At 38.9% G+C, this 19905-nt stretch overlaps 1 protein-coding gene across 1 annotated transcript in view; it reads right to left on the minus strand.

The window, feature by feature from the left end:
- Positions 1-12951, minus strand: part of fndc7b (fibronectin type III domain containing 7b) — a 54698-nt gene extending 41747 nt beyond the window's left edge. Inside the window, exons 1-12 of the mRNA XM_074635057.1 lie at positions 12459-12951; positions 12161-12207; positions 11947-12063; positions 11347-11607; positions 9812-10081; positions 9056-9319; positions 5958-6076; positions 4443-4584; positions 3697-3960; positions 2391-2651; positions 1970-2230; positions 57-308 (exon numbers count right to left, since the gene is read on the minus strand). Of these exons, the coding sequence (XP_074491158.1) occupies positions 57-308; positions 1970-2230; positions 2391-2651; positions 3697-3960; positions 4443-4584; positions 5958-6076; positions 9056-9319; positions 9812-10081; positions 11347-11572 (2059 nt within the window). The 5' untranslated portion in view covers positions 11573-11607; positions 11947-12063; positions 12161-12207; positions 12459-12951. The remainder of the gene's footprint in view (positions 1-56; positions 309-1969; positions 2231-2390; positions 2652-3696; positions 3961-4442; positions 4585-5957; positions 6077-9055; positions 9320-9811; positions 10082-11346; positions 11608-11946; positions 12064-12160; positions 12208-12458) is intronic.
- Between the last annotated feature and the right edge of the window lie 6954 nt (positions 12952-19905).

The raw sequence follows: 19905 nt of genomic DNA on the forward strand, positions 1-19905 counted from the left end.
TTTCAGACACTTCATGTATGTTGAAAGACTAAACATTTGTCAGAGTGCTCTCTTACTTTCCATTATAGATAACACTGTGGGTCGACTGACACAGGTGCTGTTGAAGGACATCACTTTCAGCGTGTAATCGAGTCCACACTCCAGTGAGGTGATCGTCAACCCAGGCTCCGTGGTGCTGTAGGTCATTGTGTTGTTGCCGTTTGAGGCCACAATTTTGTAGCCGTCTGTGTTACTTGTTGCGTTCCAGCTGAGGGTCAGTGCTTGTGACTGGCAGTCTAAGTCGGCATCCACGTGGGGCCCACAAGGAACTGGACAGAGGAGAGAGAAAGGTGAAGTATGCTCCTCTCAGACTTTCTACATGCAGGTTGATCTAGTAGACACAGCGTTCGTTCAGTGTTTGACATAGCCTATTTGTTACACTTCTATAGTCTTAGTTATGTGAAAGAACAACAAAACATAAATGTATTAGAAAGATAGTAGACATGTATTAAACATAGTTTCAGATTCTAAGAGTTATAGATTTGTTAGATTCAAAAGTAATATATGAACTAATATGGATTTATAAATGAAAGTAATATTTGTTTAACTATGAAGCCTTTTTGTAAAAAAAACATTTTTCATCAAGATAATTTAAATTAATTAATCTGAAAACACGGACCCCCTGGCAGAGCGCCACAGACCCAACTTTGAGAATTACTTATATAGACAATACAAGAATTCAGCCTCTGTACTTTACCCTACATTAATTCATTTTTTGGCCACTTGGGGTCAGCCCTACATGCTGTTAACACAACGTCTGACATATTATCTCCTTACAGTAGAGTTGACATGGAAAACGTGTTGCCTATTGACACATCCAGCAGCACGGAGCAACGTAGCATTCATTTGGAGTCACGTTTCTAGACACCTGACAAATAAGTCCAATTTTCCCACCCTAATTAGTTCTGTTAGTTAATTCTACATAGTGAACAGTACTTTATAATGCTTGTTGTATGTAATGTATATGCTGTTCGTATTATTGTTCACCTGCTTGGGGACTGGGTATGAAAATGAGCTTTTAGCTATATCTCTATATTATGCATCAGATTTCAAGTAGGCCTACTGAAGTGTATGTTTATTAAATGTGGTCCCTGTCAAATCAATTTGCAAATAAAAAACAAAACTGTTAATAATAATAATAATAATAACACAGTTGGTTTATCAGAGATTGTTGCAATGAGTAATGAGTAAAACAATGAGCTGAAAGATGCTGAAACAGTAGCTGAGGGGAACTGTAGCGTCATTAATATAAAGTTACAGTAATATAAAATATTGATTAGTGCAGCTTTGAGCTGAATGCTGATGCTAAAGACGCCATATTAAAGGGTTAGTCCCCAAAATCATTACAGGATGTTTTCTCACTAGGTATTGTGTATTTTCTAACAACTGCAAAATTGTTGTAATTAAATTAAAAGAAACCAACCAACCTTTGGTGGAAAGTGCATTTACTAAAGTACTGTACTTAAAGTACAAATTTGAGGTTCTTTATTTGATTATTTCTATTTGATTAGTTCATAGTTTTTAGATTACAGCAAAAAAGGGATAAGAAGATCATATAAATATGATGCAGATTGTAACAGAATAAACCACCCAACTTTAAACTCCACTCTCTTGATACTTTTAGTATATTTTTCTAATAACACTAAAGTACCTTTACTGAAGTGACCATTTGAATGCAGTATTTTCTATTTTGCAGTGCGATACTTTCACTTAAGTAATGGATATCAATACTGTACTTCCTCCACCACTGCAACCAACGCAGTGAACTTATGGGTTTTCCCCTTGGGTGGTTGCCTTGTCTAAGCAGCTATATTCTAAAACTATCTGTGCTGTTTATAGCCTCTAAACATTTTTCGCATTTTTATTGGGGAGTGCAGAGATATAGCGACATGAAAGGAAGTTTTAAAATATATAAATCACATGTTCCTACCAGACTGCATGGAGATGGCCATAGAGGACAGGCTGGGGCACATGCCATCGTGGTGCCTGACAGTGACGGTGTAGAGCTGGTCACATTTCAGGTTGGGTACCCTGCAGCTCCGGTTAGTTGAGCTGCAGCTGAGAAGTACTTGATCTTCATCCACGATCATGGCTGTGAAGGAGTTGATTTCGGGCTGGCCACGCCACGAAATCAGAGCCTCATTGGCTTCACAGTCCAGGGAGGCAATAACGTTATCCGGTGGGCAAGCAGCTGAAATGAGACAGAGGGACACTTAACTAGTAGAATGAAACTAAACATTATTAGACTTTGGACATATGTGTGTAATCGTGAAAATCAGCAGCTTCAGGTTCTGATTTTTAAAAGGCTTCACTGTTAATTGACCCAGAAGAAGAAGAAAAACGAGCAGTACCTGTCTCTGTGATGACCATCTCACTCTCAGTGCTGTTGCACATGAAGTTGGAGGCCATGACGTACGTCGTGTAGTTGGTGCTGCACTTCAACCCCTCGATTTTGCACGCCAAATTCGAGGATTTGCAGCTGTGAATGACGCCATTACTGTCCTTTGCCATGGCGATGTAGAAAATTGCACTCCCGGAGATCAACCAGGTCATTGTGATGGAGTGTGCGTCACATTCCCTCGCTGATGATACGTTCATAGGAACGCATGGGACTAGAGGAGAGGGGACAAAGCTACATGAGAATATATTCCAACTTTAAACCTTTTCACAGCTGCAAGTGAGACCCAAAGTGAGGTCTACAAAGTGCTGGCTTTATCTGACCAACAGTCCAAAACCCAAAGATATTCAATTTATAAAGATATAAAACAGTGAAAAGTAGCAAACTTTCATGTTTGAGAAGCTTTAAACCGTTTGAATGAATTCATTATCAGAATAATTGCTGATTAATTTTCTATCAATTGACTAATTGATTAATCACCCAATTCTTTCAGCTCCAAACGACACCCATGTAAACAGTTTCTGTGATGGCTGTTTGTGAAGTGATAGAGAAATTGAAAAAGTGAGCCAATACCAAGGAGGATTTTCTCTTTTTTTGGTAAATTTTCTGCATCATATTTTTTTCCACTTCCATACAGAAAGATTAATTAGAGCTTTATTATTGTCACTGTAGAAAACTGAATTTACTATTTATGTAAACATACCTATTAACCTCTTATTAGATATCTTATATCCTGTGGTGAAATGCAACTAAGTAAGCGAGTACTGTACTGTACAATGTTTAGGTTGCTTACTTTATTTTCCTTCCATATTATGCCATATTCTATTTTTACTTCACTACATTTCAGAGAGAAATATTTTACTTTTAACACCACACCACTTACAGTAATGCAAAAAGTAAAATGTAGGTACAGATTAATAATTTACATAAAAAAACACATGGTCTGTTTATTATAAAGGACACATTGTTATAGATTCAACTATCCAACATTATATATAATAATTAAAATTAACTCCACTTTATCAAAGTGCTGCTTACACATTCATGTATCAGTAATAATAATCTAATGAATAATAATATATGATAGGAGTCATTGCTCTGCATACTGAGTACTTTTACGTTTGATACTTTAAGTACATTTTGCTGATAATACAGTACCTCCTTAACATTACACAAGAAAGCTGTTTTTATAGTAAATTATCTAAATACTTTCAACACTGCTGATATCTAATAAATGGGCACTAACAGCTTCTCCTCACCTGTCCCAGCCGGAGGCCCCAGCATCCTGGGGCTGGCACATTCCTCGTCAAAAGCTGTGATATAGGTGGTCAACTGCTCTCCACAATGGACACCCTCTATAGCGCAGCTGTTGGACATGGAGGTGCAGTTGTAGTAGCTGTTCATCCTGTTGCCGAAGGCCTCCACAGTGTAATGTTGAGCCCCCTCAGCGAGGTCCCACTTGCTGAGCAGAACATCTGAGTTGCAGTCGGCTGAGGTTTGCAGATTCTGGGGAATACAGGGTGCTGGAGGCAGGCAAAGTTATTTTACTAAATTGTTTGTTTTTATTCGCAATTTATAAAAGACAATAACTGAAAAAGTGCAAGGTAAAAACAGCTCAAATAATATTGTCGTTTTGAAACAGGACGGATCAGATTTTAAGAGAATCCACCAGAGGGCACTCACATGAGAGAGCTCAGTTCAGCTACTCACTAATGCTTTAAACTGAGTTAAACAACATCAAATTATGGAAATTAAATTGCTACATACATCGCAACCCTTCATCAATGCTTGCACATGTTTGCAATTAAAAAAAATTATGACTTTTCTGTCTCAGCTTGTTTTATTTTAATACCTTTCTGGGGCTTGAGTACATACAATTATCAAATAACTCTCTAGATAAAGCAGAATGAGAAAAAGAAAGTCACACAAAGTGATGTTTTGTTATACAAAATGATACATGTAGGTTATGTGTGTATCTACTGCTGTAGATATAATGTAGTCATACCTGTGCGAATGTCAACAGTAGAGCTGATCTGGCTCTTGCACTGCCCTGCGATGGAGTAGACGGTGAAGTAATAGTGCCGTCCACACACTGTGTGTGTGAAAGCACAGGAGTTTTCTTCAGTCAGACAATCCTGGACCGCTCCCTACAGAGAAATAACAAAATATTTAATATGTACCCTTAAACAACAGATATAGTTCAACATTTTGGGAAATATGCTTATTTGCTTTCTTGCCAACAGTTAAATGAGAAGATTGATACCACTCTTTATGTTAAATATGATGAAGCTACAGCTATAGTTTAGGGGAAAACAGCTAGTCTTGGTCCACTCCAAAGGTAACACAACTAATCGCCACGAAGTGTATAGCAATTACATGGAAGTCTGATTCCCATCTCCTCATATCTAGATGGCGTCTGGAAATGAACAGCTGCATTCCACTTGAAAAGATCACATGTACCTATATATGAAATGAATAAAACCTTTCTGAAGATTTGGCAACCCGATTTAACCTATATGGACTCCTTACCAACACCTATATCGGATTTGATATAACAAAATTGTCAGACTTGATACATCATTAGTCATCTGAATAAGTCAGAACACTGCATCTCGTTATTTATGATTTCTTTATTTGTGTATTTAATTTGTTTTTTTGTTTTTTATTCTTTTTAATTTAATTGATCGTTAACTAGCCTAATCTTATTGAATATGGTTCTTTTTTCAGTTTGTATTTGGGTGGGATAGGGAGCGAATTTGGAGCCATGTTTGTTTGAGTTTGTTTGTGTTTTGTATGTTTTGTATATTTGGTTAACTAAAAAATGTGAAAATAAAATATTCTAAAAAAAAACTCAACTTGTCGTTTTTACACAGCGGTTTTTGTATGAATGAAACAAAAGATATAACATGCTGTTACTTAGTGAGCTCAATAGGTGTCAGTAGGTGGATGTTTTTACCTTCAGGCACAGCCAGGCTAACTATGTGCTCCTGTTTCCAGTCTTTATTAGCTAAACTAAGCTAATCTAACTGGCTGCTTCAGTAACATATGGTGCCTTCAAATGAAACTTGTGAGCTCATGTTTACAACCTGGGAAGTCGTGTACACAATATGCTTGCCGTTCAAGTGGTTAAGTCGTGAAGAACACCGCTGCTAAGCAACGGCAATATTAACGTTACTGTCGGCGTCTAGAATATCAACATTTACCTCAGACATATTATACAATATATTCACTTATTATGTACCGAAAAATGAACTTCCATGGCCTCCGCCATTTATGACAACGTCAACAAACACGTCACAACTCGTGAACTCTGAGCTTTCAGAAATTTCCCCTTGAATACCACAGGAGGGGGGCGTTCATATGGACTCTTCTGGTAAACACGGTAAACACGACCCCATTTGAAGGCACCAATAGAAACACGAGAGTGGCATTTCCAAAAAAATGTCAAATCAGTTTTTTTATTCAAAAGAATCATCTTACATATAAATTAATTTTACATAGAAATGTGTGGCTACAGTACCTGATCGTCCACTGCCTGGGCCATGTAGTGGTCTGTATTGTTGGTGTACTCCCAGGAAAAGACGATGACTTCGCTGGAACATTCTCGTAACAACTCCAGGTTCTTGGGCGGACAGGGAACTTAAAGGAAATGGATATTTATACAATTATTTAAAATCAGTTTTCTAAATCCCACATCAGATAGATAGATAGATAGATAGATAGATAGATAGATAGATAGATAGATAGATAGATAGATAGATAGATAACATTATAAAGGACAAGAGAGGTAAAAGAAGAAGAAGAAGTAAATGGGGTTAAATATCAACATCAAAGGCGAGCTTCTCAAATCCCTTTTCAGGTTAATACGCCCTGATACCGAAGATTACGCTCCAGTGTTGCTTTTCACTGTATAAGGTTTCAGGTTTAACACAAACACAGGCTCATTCTTAGCAGCCTGAACACAACACAATATGATATAGACAGTGGAGCTCAATGGGAGACCCAGTTTTCAGAGGAGAGACCTAGTGATGCACAAATAACGTGTGAACGTAGACACCAAACAAAACTAGGAGGGGGGCGTTGTAAACAGCTATTCCCAAATGACTCCTGACTGAAATGACCTCAGTAATCCTTATTCCGAGGCAAGAAAGCAACAAGATTAAAGGTGTATCATGTTAAACTGAAAGAACAATCATTAAGAAGCAACTGAAGTCAAACCTAATAAAATATGTAGCCAAATCTTCTTAAAATCCCTAAATTTCCAATGTAATCTTCAGAATCAGTCGTCACTTTGGTGGGATTTTAATGTCAGAATTCAAATGTGGATCTTTGTACCATTCAAAATAGTGTAAAAAGTCTTCATTCAAGGCTATGAAAGCCCAATAAGAGCTGTAACATAATTTATTACACAATGAAATCAAAATCATCTAAAGATGACGCAATTTCCTTTTGTTTGTGCCTTTAAGCTTTTCCAAAATGATCACCAGATGTTATTTAATATTTTCTCTCAAGTATTAAATGGCTGAACACTTGAGATGTAACAATTACTCGTCATAAAATCATGTTCATCTGCGGCATCCAAGTCACGACAGCTTAGCGGTGGCACAATGTGGTCCCAGGGGTGGGGTAGGATATAAAATCTCGACCGGGCTCTCTAACAGAATAGAGTGATACATGAGATGAAAGGATTAACTGCCTGTAATAAAATAGATAGCAGGGTGGAGCGGTAAAAATGGTTGTCAGCCAAAAGATTAACGGACACAGAGCCATTCATTCAGTCAGTTGACTGGCATTGACGGGTTGGTTACTGGTTGGTTGGATAACTCACTCTTCTGGAAAAGTATAACCAAATCCAGAACTGGGTTTATTGGCCTTTTTGACAACTGTAATCTGCTGGTTGACCACATTTTCTCACCATTTTTGTTATTTTTTCAGACTTAATTTCTGCTTCCTATTGAATGACATGCTGTTCATTTCGATTTGTTTTCCACATTGCCATAAATGTGCCATTTGGTAAACAGAAATGAACACATAATAACAAATGGTTTGAAAGAAATTCAAGGGTATTGTAGAACGTCTGGGTAACCAACCCAATATCACACCAAACTGTGTAATAGATCCGCCTGTTCACTATCGGACAGCAGTGTCAGTGTTACGTTTTGCCTCGTAGAGACGTGACTATTACACTCCTGTATTAACGTGCAGTACCAGCAGGGGGCAAAAAAGCCACTGATTTTAAGGTTTAGGCAAGAAAAACACTTTGTGAAGATAAGGGAAAACGTCATGGTCACTGACTTAGGATCAGGCAATAAAACCACTTTAGGAAAAACATGGTTGGGCTTAAGTAAAACACTACGGAAACAATGTAACGTCAGCAGGGGAAACACGTGACAAACATCACGTAACAACCGTCACTACAAAACACATCTACCGGTCTCCCGCTTCAAAGTCCTGTGTTTGAGGTCAGGCATGTAGATTCAAATTGAAAGGGGCACTCCACTGATTTTAATTTCAAATGATTGAAATTTCAGTTTACTTGTAATGAAGAGTGCGACTCGGCCTGTGAAACAGTTGTACAATGTCTTCTGCAGCTCTGGAGGAGCTTTCCAAAGTCTAACAAAATAACCCTGATGATGTCATAGTGATCAGCATTCTTTTTTTTAGAGATGTCAGGATATCTCGCCCTTTGCTGCTTTTATTTTGACCATTCTTCTTTTTAATGTGCCTGTCACATGTTTCCTAACTTTGTGGACGTGCAATAGAGAATTGCTGAAATACGGTTTACGTTTTTTTCCCTCTCCTCGTCTTCCTGCTTCAGTTTTCAGCTTTTTTCTAATGTAGTTTCTGTAGGGGCTTTGACTCGATTTGAAAAGAAATGGCCAAAAAGTTAAATTGATTGTGTATTAGTTTCACTACTAAAGCATCTCACTAGTACAACATTTTCAATTCTTTACTTGAGAGGAAAATCCAGCTCCTGACATAAGTCAAGTACGATTTTAAACTGAGATGTGAAGAGAATGCTGCCTCTTTATACTTTGTACTTAAAGTCTGGTGGAATAATATCCAGCAGGTTATTTTTGAAATCCTAAACAACCACAGAGCTTCAGGACTCGGACTTCTCCTCCTTTGAAAGGAGATTTACAGCTAAACAGATATTGCTGAGTCATTTGAGGAGGAGAAAACAACCACTCCCAGATGAAGAAAGGGCTGCAGCAATGACTCAGCTGGGTAGAGGGTCACACACTGATCAAACTTGATCAAAAAGGACTTTGGAGAAGATGTCAGTATGTGTGTCCTCTTTGTTGTATGTGTGTGTATTAGGGCTGTCCTTGACCAGAGATATTAGTCGACAAACACTCATACGTATTTGTCGACAAATCGATTAGTTGGTTCAATCGACAGATCTGTAAAACTGAGTTTCTCCACAAAGAGTCACACAAAAGCACCACTTTAAAACTTGTGTTTACCAGATATGTGCTCATAAGACCAAAACAACTGATTAGTCGACTGATCAACTAAGACGGGGCAGCCTTAGTGTTCATAGGTGTTTATGTCAGATAGGTCGCCTAATAAGTTAATTGATACTTGTTTTTTTTCTTTGTGATAATTGCCTCTAACCTGTCTGGAAGGTGGCCGAGGTGGAGTTCATCATGTGGTTGCAGTTCTCTGACATGGGCGTCACATACACCACGTAGCTCTGGCCGCAGCTCAGTCCGGTGAGCTCACAGCTGGTGCTCTCGCTGGTGCACATCAGCTGAGTGCCATTATCACCCATCGCCATGGCCTTGTAGGATTCGGCCCCGAACACGGCCGACCAGTGTATCATGGCAGAGTGAGTGGCGCAGGTGTAGTCCACGGAAACTGATGAAACTGGTCTCAGTTCTGCAAGCAGCACAGAACATTCGTTTTTTGTTTTAGTGTATGTGAGAAAACAACTGGACTGACATTTTATATACATTTTCCATCAGAAAGTGTCTGGTAAGAAACACTGATGGGGTGATTGTTGGCTGTGTGCCATCATTCACGGCCAATTTTCTACACCAATCCTGATTGGAGAGTTGTTTTATGAATAAAAGTGTTGATTTGTTCTGTTCAAATTTATCACATTATCTCTGATAGAGACAATATACTGTCAAAGCTGTATATCCCATATTTAATATTCTGTAAAAAGACAAACAATCACCGTAGATTTCTGTTTTTCTTAGCTTCATGTTTATGTGACAGCCCCGACAACAAGTAGGTTGTCAGGGCATCTGAGTCCTTTTTCCCCTGAGGATCATATTCTGCATGTCTGAAAGGAACGCCTCGGAGAGAATAGCTGACCTAGATCATAATCACCAAGTTATTGATAGTGGTTTGGCTCTGCCGACTCACTGTTGGTGGTGTACGTGTAGTTTGTGGGCTCGCTCGGCAACAGGAACTTGTTGAATGAGGACACTGATATCAGATAGGTGGAACATGGGAGGATGCCTTCAACATCCTTCTTAGTGTCTGCGATTTTGTACACAGACGGCGGACTGGTGGGTTCATCTAGATCCTGGATGACGACTTGGTATAACAGAACGCCCTCCACCGGCAGCCACGTTACCCTCGCCGTGTCCCGGCCGGTCTGTGTTGCTGCGACCTCCAACGGAGGCGGATCCACTACAGACAGACATAAGCACTTAGTTAGAGGGGATCTGATAATGTATATAACTGAATTACTTTTGATACTTTAGTCTGAAACAGCTTCTTTGATCTCAAGAACCAAAAAGGGTCACTTCCTTTCAATTTTATATTCTGCAATTACAGCAAATGTCAAAGGTTCAGTTCACGTAAATCACAAAAATACATATACATATGCCTGTATTTTAATTTACTCATAGCTGTGTCTTTTATGTGCCAAAGTTTTAAGATAACTGCCTCTGAAATTTGTCCACCAATACAATGGAGTTGAATAGAATTACTGTATTGTTTATGCAGCTCAAAGAATTGAAATATTACACTTGAAACCTCAACAGCACCATGTCATCCCAGAGACATTGTCACTGATAATACACACATTTTGCTGCTTTTGCAGGACCTATTTCTTCTGTAATGAAACTTGTGCGTTTGAATTATCCAGAGTAAATGGACAAATTGTTTCTGGAAAAGTTGGAAACGTTTCAGAACTTGGAGCACCACAAACACAAATCCATTCAGATTAACTGTATTGAGGTGAAGACAATAACCGAGACAGATATTTCAAAACACGGAAAAATAAACTCTCCATATGAAACTACATAATATTGTAAATAAAACTATCTGCATGGCTACATATTGTATGACTCAGCGCAAGAGAGAAAATGTGTGTTTTTTTTTGTTATTTGGGTGAACTGGCCCTTTAAATATCATATAACTTTCCTTTACTAAGAAATAGAGGCTCCAATGTTTTACCCGCTTTCTGAATGAAGGGTCTATGGATAGTGGACGAAGACATATTTGTGATTTTGTGCCATATGACTTGAATTGACCCCATATTTAGGCTGACCCTGAAAATCCACACCCACATTTTGAGGAAAATGGAGAGTTTTTGTCACTTATATTACTTGTTACTTACTCTGGGGATGTCTGGGGGAGTTTAATGCAACATTCAGACATGTAGGTTACTTTAGCTGTAGTCACTTTAGACAATAGAACCCAGTAAAACATGATAGCTTGACTCTTCTTGATCTACACTAGTTTGAAACTGGACTACATGTAGCTTTTTACAGCCATAACGCTTGATTCAATAAAGAACAAATATTTTTTTAAAACTTGACTGAATAATATCGTCTCATGGTCATTAATTACCCAACATTCATGCAGAGACTTGTCTTTATATGTATGTCCTGTATAACACCCACCCTTCCCTAAAAAAGATTTAAAATGTAGAGAAAGGGATCACTCACAGGTCAAGATGGTCCTCACTTTGCTTTTGCTCCCGATGCCGGCATGATTAATTGTGTAGACGTAGCACTCGTAGTTGGTGGAGGGCTGCAGGTTTCCCACCACAGCGGTGGTGTTGAAGGAGGTCACGTTGACCGTCTGTCCGGTTTCCACAGAGGTCATCAACAGGAAGTAGTGCTCCGTCGAGGATACCTCAGTCCACACTACCATGATTGAAGTACTTGACATCGCCTGGCCATCTACTATCTGTGATGTGGCGGGGACTTGGAGGAGAGAGTAAGGGAGAAAGCATCGTTTAGGATGCTACATAGTTGCGTCCGTGCGTAATGGCGCGTTTTGGGCGTAAAGACGCAGACTGAATTGGCTATTACATGACACATTACACTTTTCTTTTCAAATAACTCTTTTTGGAGCTCGTTTTATATGTATTCTTATAAAATTCTGAAATATGATGTCTATCTACAACTGTAAGTCACAATTTGACCCAGGCAGCGAATGGCATGGCGATGCTGCACAAACAAATAATAACAATAATCCCAATAACATTTTAATGTGTTACAACTATTCTACATAAATGTTGTATTAACTGTCTTTTTCTTTACCTGTGAGCGCCACATCTTTAGCCACACACACCACATAGTAGAACTGAAAGACTTTGAGAGTCACACTATAGTCGGTTCCTGGTCTCAGAGCCCTGACATCCTTCTCTGTCGAGGCCGCTGACAGGGTCACAACAATCGGTGCAATATTTGTATTGTTTATCACCCGAAGGTCCAAAAAATAGTTTGTTGCCCCAGTATATGGTTCCCATTTTACCAGAATCGACGAGGGGCCCGAGGACTTTGCTGACAAGATTTTGCAGTCTGTAAGAGATGGAAATACATGGCAGTGAAAATACAGAACATAACATTTGTAATTGAAGGTTACTGAGCCATAAACATCACAAATACACAAAAACATAATAAATGTTGGATGTGACATCTTTAGCTTCAGAGATCCTTTGTAAGTTATAAATATTGATAATATAATACTTTTTTCTTTTTTTTTTAAATCAAAGTTATTCCAAAACACAAATATTCTAAAATATTTACACAAAATATCCATGTTTACTTACCTCCTGCACCTGCACTATGATGTATCTGTAAATAACAAAAATGATTTAATCAATAACATACTATAAATATTTGAACACTAAATCATATCCATATTGTTGCGTTTTACAGGTTTTAACATTAAAACAAAATATATTTACCTGCATTAGAGATACCAATGTTAAAGACGCTAAAAACACTAAAGCTCCCAACAATCCCATCTTTGACGGTGAGTGCGGGATTACAATTAGTTTAGTAATGAAGGGAGTCAAATACAAAAGGTGTTCTGGATTCTTTTGAGCTTCAGCCCAGCGTGCGTGGGAACCAATCAGTACGCCCCAAATGGGGACAGGCTGTCCCACCAACAGCCCCGGGCAGTCAGGAGGGCGGGATGGAGGGAGGGAGGGATGGATGAGAGTTTGGTGAAGTTACCTGAAGTCATGGATGAGAAGAAGGTCCCTCTATCTGCCCTTCTTTCTCTCTCTCTCTCTCTCTCTCTCTCTCTCTCTCTGACTCTCACGCATCTATCTGTTTGCATAACTTCCATCAAGGCGATTTGATCTCATAACTGATCAGTCTGCCTGCTTTTAGTGTTTCATTATGAAAGTAAGTTTTCCAGCAACACTAATGTGTTCCTATGATTTTCTTTGCTTTTTTCCACACAGTAGTCTCAGACAGATTGTTCAACATCTTTAATGAGACTTTATAATACATTTATTATACAAGACTGACACTGTCCTCTGTTTTACTAATGTTTTGGGGTTTCTGCAGCCTCTTTAATAGCTCAAAAAACCTACGTATCATTGTTTTATCAGCTTGATACTGCATGATCTTTTCTCATTTTATCAGAAATTCACAGAAAAATGGCATGTTAGTTCTATTTGGGGTCTTGTGGAGTATAACATGGTTAAATACAGTGGATTTTCATGTGCTCCAGGTCAGTGATTGTTGTTTACAGTACTTTTTATACAGCATGACCCGTCCCAAATCTACACACACACTTGGATTTCCGTTATTGGAGTTTTATAGCAGTCCATTAATAAGAGATCAAACTTCCTGTTGCGCTCCAGTTGACCCCAAATATAAGTAACTTTACTTTAAATGATAACATACATTTCTTTGTCTGTGAATAACTTTCGCAAAACAAATGGAATATGTACTGTATTTGTTCATGCGTAGCCCAGATAACATAGAAAAGGTGAATTATTTCCCTATTTGGTGGAATAACATTGCTTTATGTTAATTTCTGTATTTTGTCACCATCAAATATTCAAGCCCAGTTTCTGACAAAGGGAAGGGTTAAGTTTTAGATTTTGGAATAAAAGCAGTTTAAAGGCTAGAGTGAATGAACTGGTATTATATGAAACTAGGAAATTTAAGGAATCCATTGGCACCAACCATGTCATACTAGCTTATCGCGAAGGAGGCTAAATAATGCTCCAAACTTATGCTAAATTTTGGCTGGGAAAAACTGGCATGATCATTTTCAAAGGGGTCCCTTGACCTCTGACCTAAAGATATGTGAATAAAAATAGGTTCTATGGGTACCCACAAGTCTCCCCTTTCCTGCATGCAGTTTTTGCATGCAGGATAAATGTGTTTTTTTACCAATTCTAAAATGGTGTTTTGGAATATGTCTGCATACTGGGGTCCCTAAACAGTCTTGGAATTACATAAATTGTGTATGACTGGAAAGCTGAGACTCTTGTGGATCCAATGAGTCCAATTGTATTCATATGTGATCATTTTAGTCCCAATACTAGCCATTTCATATAGTGGTGTGTTCTTTATACTATGACAGTTTTCCTAAAATTAGATTTAAAATAAAGAAATATATAGCCTTGCTTACAGTATCTCAATATATCACAATATATTGAATCGTAACCCCTGTATCATGATACATATTGTACTGTATTGCCAGATTCTTGCCTATACACAGTCCTAGTCGGGCTACAAGTTGAGACAGAGCATGAACATGATAACTCTTGAACAAACTGTGAATTGCACTTTGATAAGCTTAACTGATCAACAAATGTAACAGCGGCAACAAGAACAAAGGACCCAAGGGAACCAATAATGAGGTGATCCACTTTAAACCTCAGTGATTCAGTTCAAACTGATCACAGGTGCCAACATTGATCTTATCGCAGCCATATCATAACTTTTGTATTCAGAGGTCACAGTTTACACGCAGCTTGAACTTCCCTGACCTATTTATCCCAACCCAGCCCCTTTGAATAGGAACAAGTTATCATCTAAGCAAGAGAGTGTTGTATAAAAACTGTCAATACATTATATATATCATTAATTTTCCATTTGTCTCTCTATGTTTATATTTAAGTTTAGGTTGTTTCTGTCTCTTTCCATCTGTCCCCTCGAATGCGAATCCTAGTTACTGTAAATATCATTAATCTGAAGGCATGCTGTGACTTCCTTCACATGCCGTGTTTCTGTGTTAACTGTCTTTTTTTTCATCCCTCTAACAATACATGAGAACACAGTGAATGACCTGAAGAGAGGAAATAAAGGCTTGGGAGGGACCGCCTGCGCAACGGAGACAAGCGCCACTGAAACCGAAGTCAGGAATGCAAACTTGGGAATTGGGACTCCATCTAAATGGGATGTCCTTACAAAAACACACCTGCTCGGAACTGTTATTAAGTTAATTCTTTCTTAAACTGTTTCGCTTTTGAAGGTTTCAAAAGGTTCAGTAATAGATTTCAATGAAAAACGAAAAGTTAATTTGCACCTAGATCGACTAATCCCTAAACTGGCTTTATGTAGGCTACATGCTGGGCTGAAAAGGATCTTTTATCACAGGAGAATAAAGGGCTATCACCTCCGAGTGCCTCATCATGTATTAGAAAAAAGGAAGTCAACACGAAAGTGGATACGGACCATAAACATGCCAGGAAACTTTAGCTGCCCCACTTAAACTATAGAGCAATTTTGAAGCGCGGTGGAAGAGGACAAGTGGTGTGAACACCTTGATAGTTCATTGTATTTTTATGTGGCTGTGATATTGTTCTGAAGTAGACTCTGTTACAGGTCACAGGTATTGAGCATCTTATAATGCAACTCCACAAACAGCGCCGGTTAGGTTGTTTTTCGGCTGCAGACTTCTCTGAAGCGTTAATAGAATTCAAATAGAATAGGCCAGGTTTTCCATCAGTACCACATACAATATGTTTAAGTGCTCTTGAGGATGAAAAAGAGGAACGTTTGCTCCTGATCGTAGCTGAATAGTGAACTCAAAGTAAGTATTGTGTAGAGAGCAGGCACTGATTTGGTATTCTGTTTGTCAAAAGATGTCTAAATGTCTTTGTTATAAGTGGGTTCAATTTGCTTGACAGCTGAAAGATCAACACGTTCTCATCCCAACTCGTCACATACTGATTTGTTGTAGAAATAGGCATTACAGCAACAGAATATTGATTCACATTTGATCAGCGCTGCCTAGTTTGACCGTTTGGTTGTAGTTCGCGAGTGATTGACAGCCGGCTCATAGACGGCAGCTGGTCGGCAGAGTCCAGCTCTGTTCTGATTGGTTGTTTTCCTCCGGTCTGTGAAATCTTGCAGATGCCATTAGCAACGCCGGAGGACACAGAGTCACATGATTTTTTCACATGATGATTACATCAGACATTTTACAAGGAAAGATGACGCTAAGTATATGTAGTGTGCTTACTTTGATCTTTAACGTTGTGTCTGGCCTCTCCGGTCGAGAGGCGGAAATAAGAATTGTTGTGTTTTCGTTCCCTTAGAATGAGCCATTTATATCTACATATGGAGTGGGTCCTCTTCACGGACCTGAATAGACAAACCAAACACTGGCTCTCGAGAGGACCATTTGACTTTTTACGTTTTTGCATTGGCCACCGTACTTCTCCTACACGCTTGGCACACCGGAGAAGTTTCAGTTGGTTGCAATCTGCAACCTCACCGCTAGATGCCGCCAAATCCTACAAACTGCTCCTTTAAGCCAAGCTGAGACGTTTGAGTAGTTACCTTTTCCAAGGTCATATAATCATGAGGACTGGTCATCAGCATTTCCTAGAACCCAATCAACAGTCCAAAACCAATTGAACCCAAATTTAATTTGCAATAATATGAATATAATATAATTACATTGAGATGATGGAATTTCTTAATGTTGTAAAATAGGTTTCTTTTCTATTATTTGTGTTAATTTCTCAGGGCATTCTGGCACATTTATCTCACGAAGCCCTCCATAACCAGGCCCCCTCGTACCACACCAACCTTTTCCACCATCACGCTCCTTCCTGTAGCCGCCACTCCTCTGATGCCAACCTCCTCTCTCCACCACTCAGAACAAAGCGCCGGACCTGGGGCAACAGAGCCTTCTCCACAGCTGCCCCCTCCATCTGGATCTCACTCCCCAAACACATCTGAGACCACTCCAACCTGTCCACATTCAAATCACAAATCAAAACCAACCTTTCCAGAACTGCTTTTAATGTGCAATGAATGTTGTGTGTTTTATGTACTTATGTTGTTTTTCTTTGTCAATTTTTTACTCATGTAAAGTGTCTTTGAGTTTTTATGAGAAGCGCTCTATAAATAAAATGTATTATTAATATTATTATCTTTATCTCATGATTGTCACTGTGTATTTGGATGCAGATGCAAATACATTAAAAAAAAGATGTTCTATGACTAAAGCCTTCATAGAAATATTGATCTTTATATCCGTGTACTTTCTATTGTAGAAGCACAAAAGTCTGGAGGTGAGGTTGAGGGATGAGGGGGTTGAGTTACCAGAATTTACTCCTAAGACGTAAATAGATTAGCTGGAATGGGAGGTGTCAGCTGACAAACCCATTATCATCCTTTAACATCCAAATCCTGTCTTACTCCACTGAGAGGAAAAGGTTTGAAATAAAACTCAAAAGACAATTTTTATAAAATAATATTCGCAAGAAATGTCACACATTTTCACACCGCCACATGCCATACCGGCCATGATGCGAAATCAGGCCAGGGGCGTAAAGTGTGTGTGTGTGTGTGTGTGTGTGTGTGTGTGTCACCTTTCCTAGTTCCTACCCCCTTGCTCGGACCACACCCATCTTCAAACTCGGCCTTCATTTTGATGTAGTTTTGTGACGGCATCTTACATGGTTGTGACACTATCACAGTGACAAAATCTGTCCACAGACAGAAAGACAGACATATAAACACCTGTCAAAGTACTCAAAACCACCTCTGTGGTAGTTCCCGCTACAGTATGTGTCTCCAGGACCACGTTTTGCCAGAATGACACACACACACACACACACACAGAGACTCACAAGGTGAAAACAATACCGGTGTCGCTGTCATGGCTGGTAAAAATGGAACATGAGTGGACCAAGGTTTGGTTTGAATTGACTCCTTTTATGTCCAAAATCATTTCCTGTCATCATTGAAAATCAGTTTTCCAGGAAAGCAGATATTTTTTCACACATTAAAGGGATAGTTTGGGTGTTTTGAAGTGGGGTTGTAAGAGGTACTTATCCATAGTCAGTGTATTACCTACAGTAGATGACGGTCCCAGCATCCAGAAACAGACAGGAGCTGCAGTACACTTCAGAGGTGAAAAGAAATAAATCCAGAGGACACGCCCATAACTTTACCAACATTTATAGAGGTAGTAGGTCATTCCGATAGATCTTTCCTACCTGACAGAATGAGACATGTTAAACAATCTCAGTTTTTCAGACAGTGGGGTGTTACGTAAGCTGCTAAAAGACCTCCAGATCTTGTGTCTGAAAGGAATGCCACCTCTTTAGCTGAGTCATGTTCCATGATTAAGCTGTGAATGGCAACTATTCCCCAAAGAGAGCCACCAAAGTATCATTATTGATAACCTATACTGTTTACAGAGCACTGAGGATAATACGAGACTCATTCCTTTTGTGTTTCCAGAGACTTAAGCCAACTGAAACTTGTGTTGTGAAAAGGGTGCAGGGCGGCACGTGTTTCTGGGATGGGTGCCCTGTGATGCTGGTGGCTGGGTGTGTTTTAGAAGGCACTGAAACATTCAGCCATGTTTTCATTGTCAGGAGTGCAATCAGCTCATTGTTAATATGGTATTTAATTTGATATCCTGAGTTCACCATGGTGGTTGACCTCTGGACTGAGGGATAGAAAGACATTATTAGCTCCTCTATCTGCATTTGTTATCTCTCCTGGTGCTGGTGTTAAAGGTCCCATATTGTAAAAAGTGAGATTTTCATGTCTTTTATATTATAAAGCAGGTTTAAGTGATATATAAATACTGTTAAACTATCAAAATGCTCAATATAGGGAAAAAATACACGCAGCCCATATTTAGAAATTGTGCGTTTGAAACAAGCCGTTAGGACTTCTGTCCATTTGCGATGTCACAAATATAAAATATTTAGACCATTACACGGTTTTAAACGTAAACATACTAAATGTGTCTCAGTTTATCTCCTGGTTGCAGTGTATGTAAATAACATCAGCTAAACGTGGACCCAAACTGTTGCCTAGCAACGCAATTTCGTTGCAATTCCCTTGAAATGCACTAAAACGGAGCGTTTCAGACAGAGGGTAAATACAGGTACATTCAGGTCGACAGTATGAGGAGAATAAAAGGTTTTCTTTTAAACATTACAGCATGTAAACATGTTCTAGTAGAAACATAAAATGCAAGTATGAACTTGAAAATGAAGAACGATATGGGACCTTTAAGGACTTACTGTGACACCAGTTGCTAACATGTTAAGCTGAGTGCTCCTCAAGCACATCAGCAAAAATATTGAGAAAAATATTGTCAAAAACTGCAAGTTGCATTCTACTGACATAAAAGTATTTTCCAGAGCAATGAAACTGAGTCGCAGTAGCAACTCAGTTTCATTCATCCACTCAGTTTAGTGGACAGAAGATTAATAGTCTCTTTCTCACAAAATAAAATCAATACATTTCAGCTGTATTACTCCTTAGTTGTTACTTTAGGTTGACTAATTTTATTTACCTGCAAGGCCGCATCTTGGTTTCCAGGAAGTTGTGACGCACTTACAACCGCTGGCCAGTAGGTGGCAGTAAGTGTCATGATGCACTACTGTAGAGGCTGATGAGCAACTATGCCACCAAAACACACTGAATAGCTGTCCCCTGTAGAGGATGACCAGTATGTGTGAAAGGGTTATAACACGATCTTCTTTTGGCATGACGATTTTCATTTGTTGCAAAGCAACCACCACAAAAAGAGTTTTATTTTATTTTGATAAGATCTAGGCCTATAGCCTACATTTCAACATCTATATCAGGGGTCAGCAACCTTTACTATCAACAGAGCCATTTTAGTCAAAATAATAGAAAAAAAATTCTGTTTGGAGCCACAAAACATTTGAGCATTGTGATGAAGGTAACACAGTTTATAGTCTAAGTATATAGTATATAAATCTAATGCAGAGAGGGCCAGAGAGCAAATGTAATACAGAGTAT

This window comes from Sebastes fasciatus, chromosome 5 (genome assembly GCF_043250625.1).
Source record: "Sebastes fasciatus isolate fSebFas1 chromosome 5, fSebFas1.pri, whole genome shotgun sequence".
Lineage (NCBI taxonomy): Eukaryota > Metazoa > Chordata > Actinopteri > Perciformes > Sebastidae > Sebastes > Sebastes fasciatus.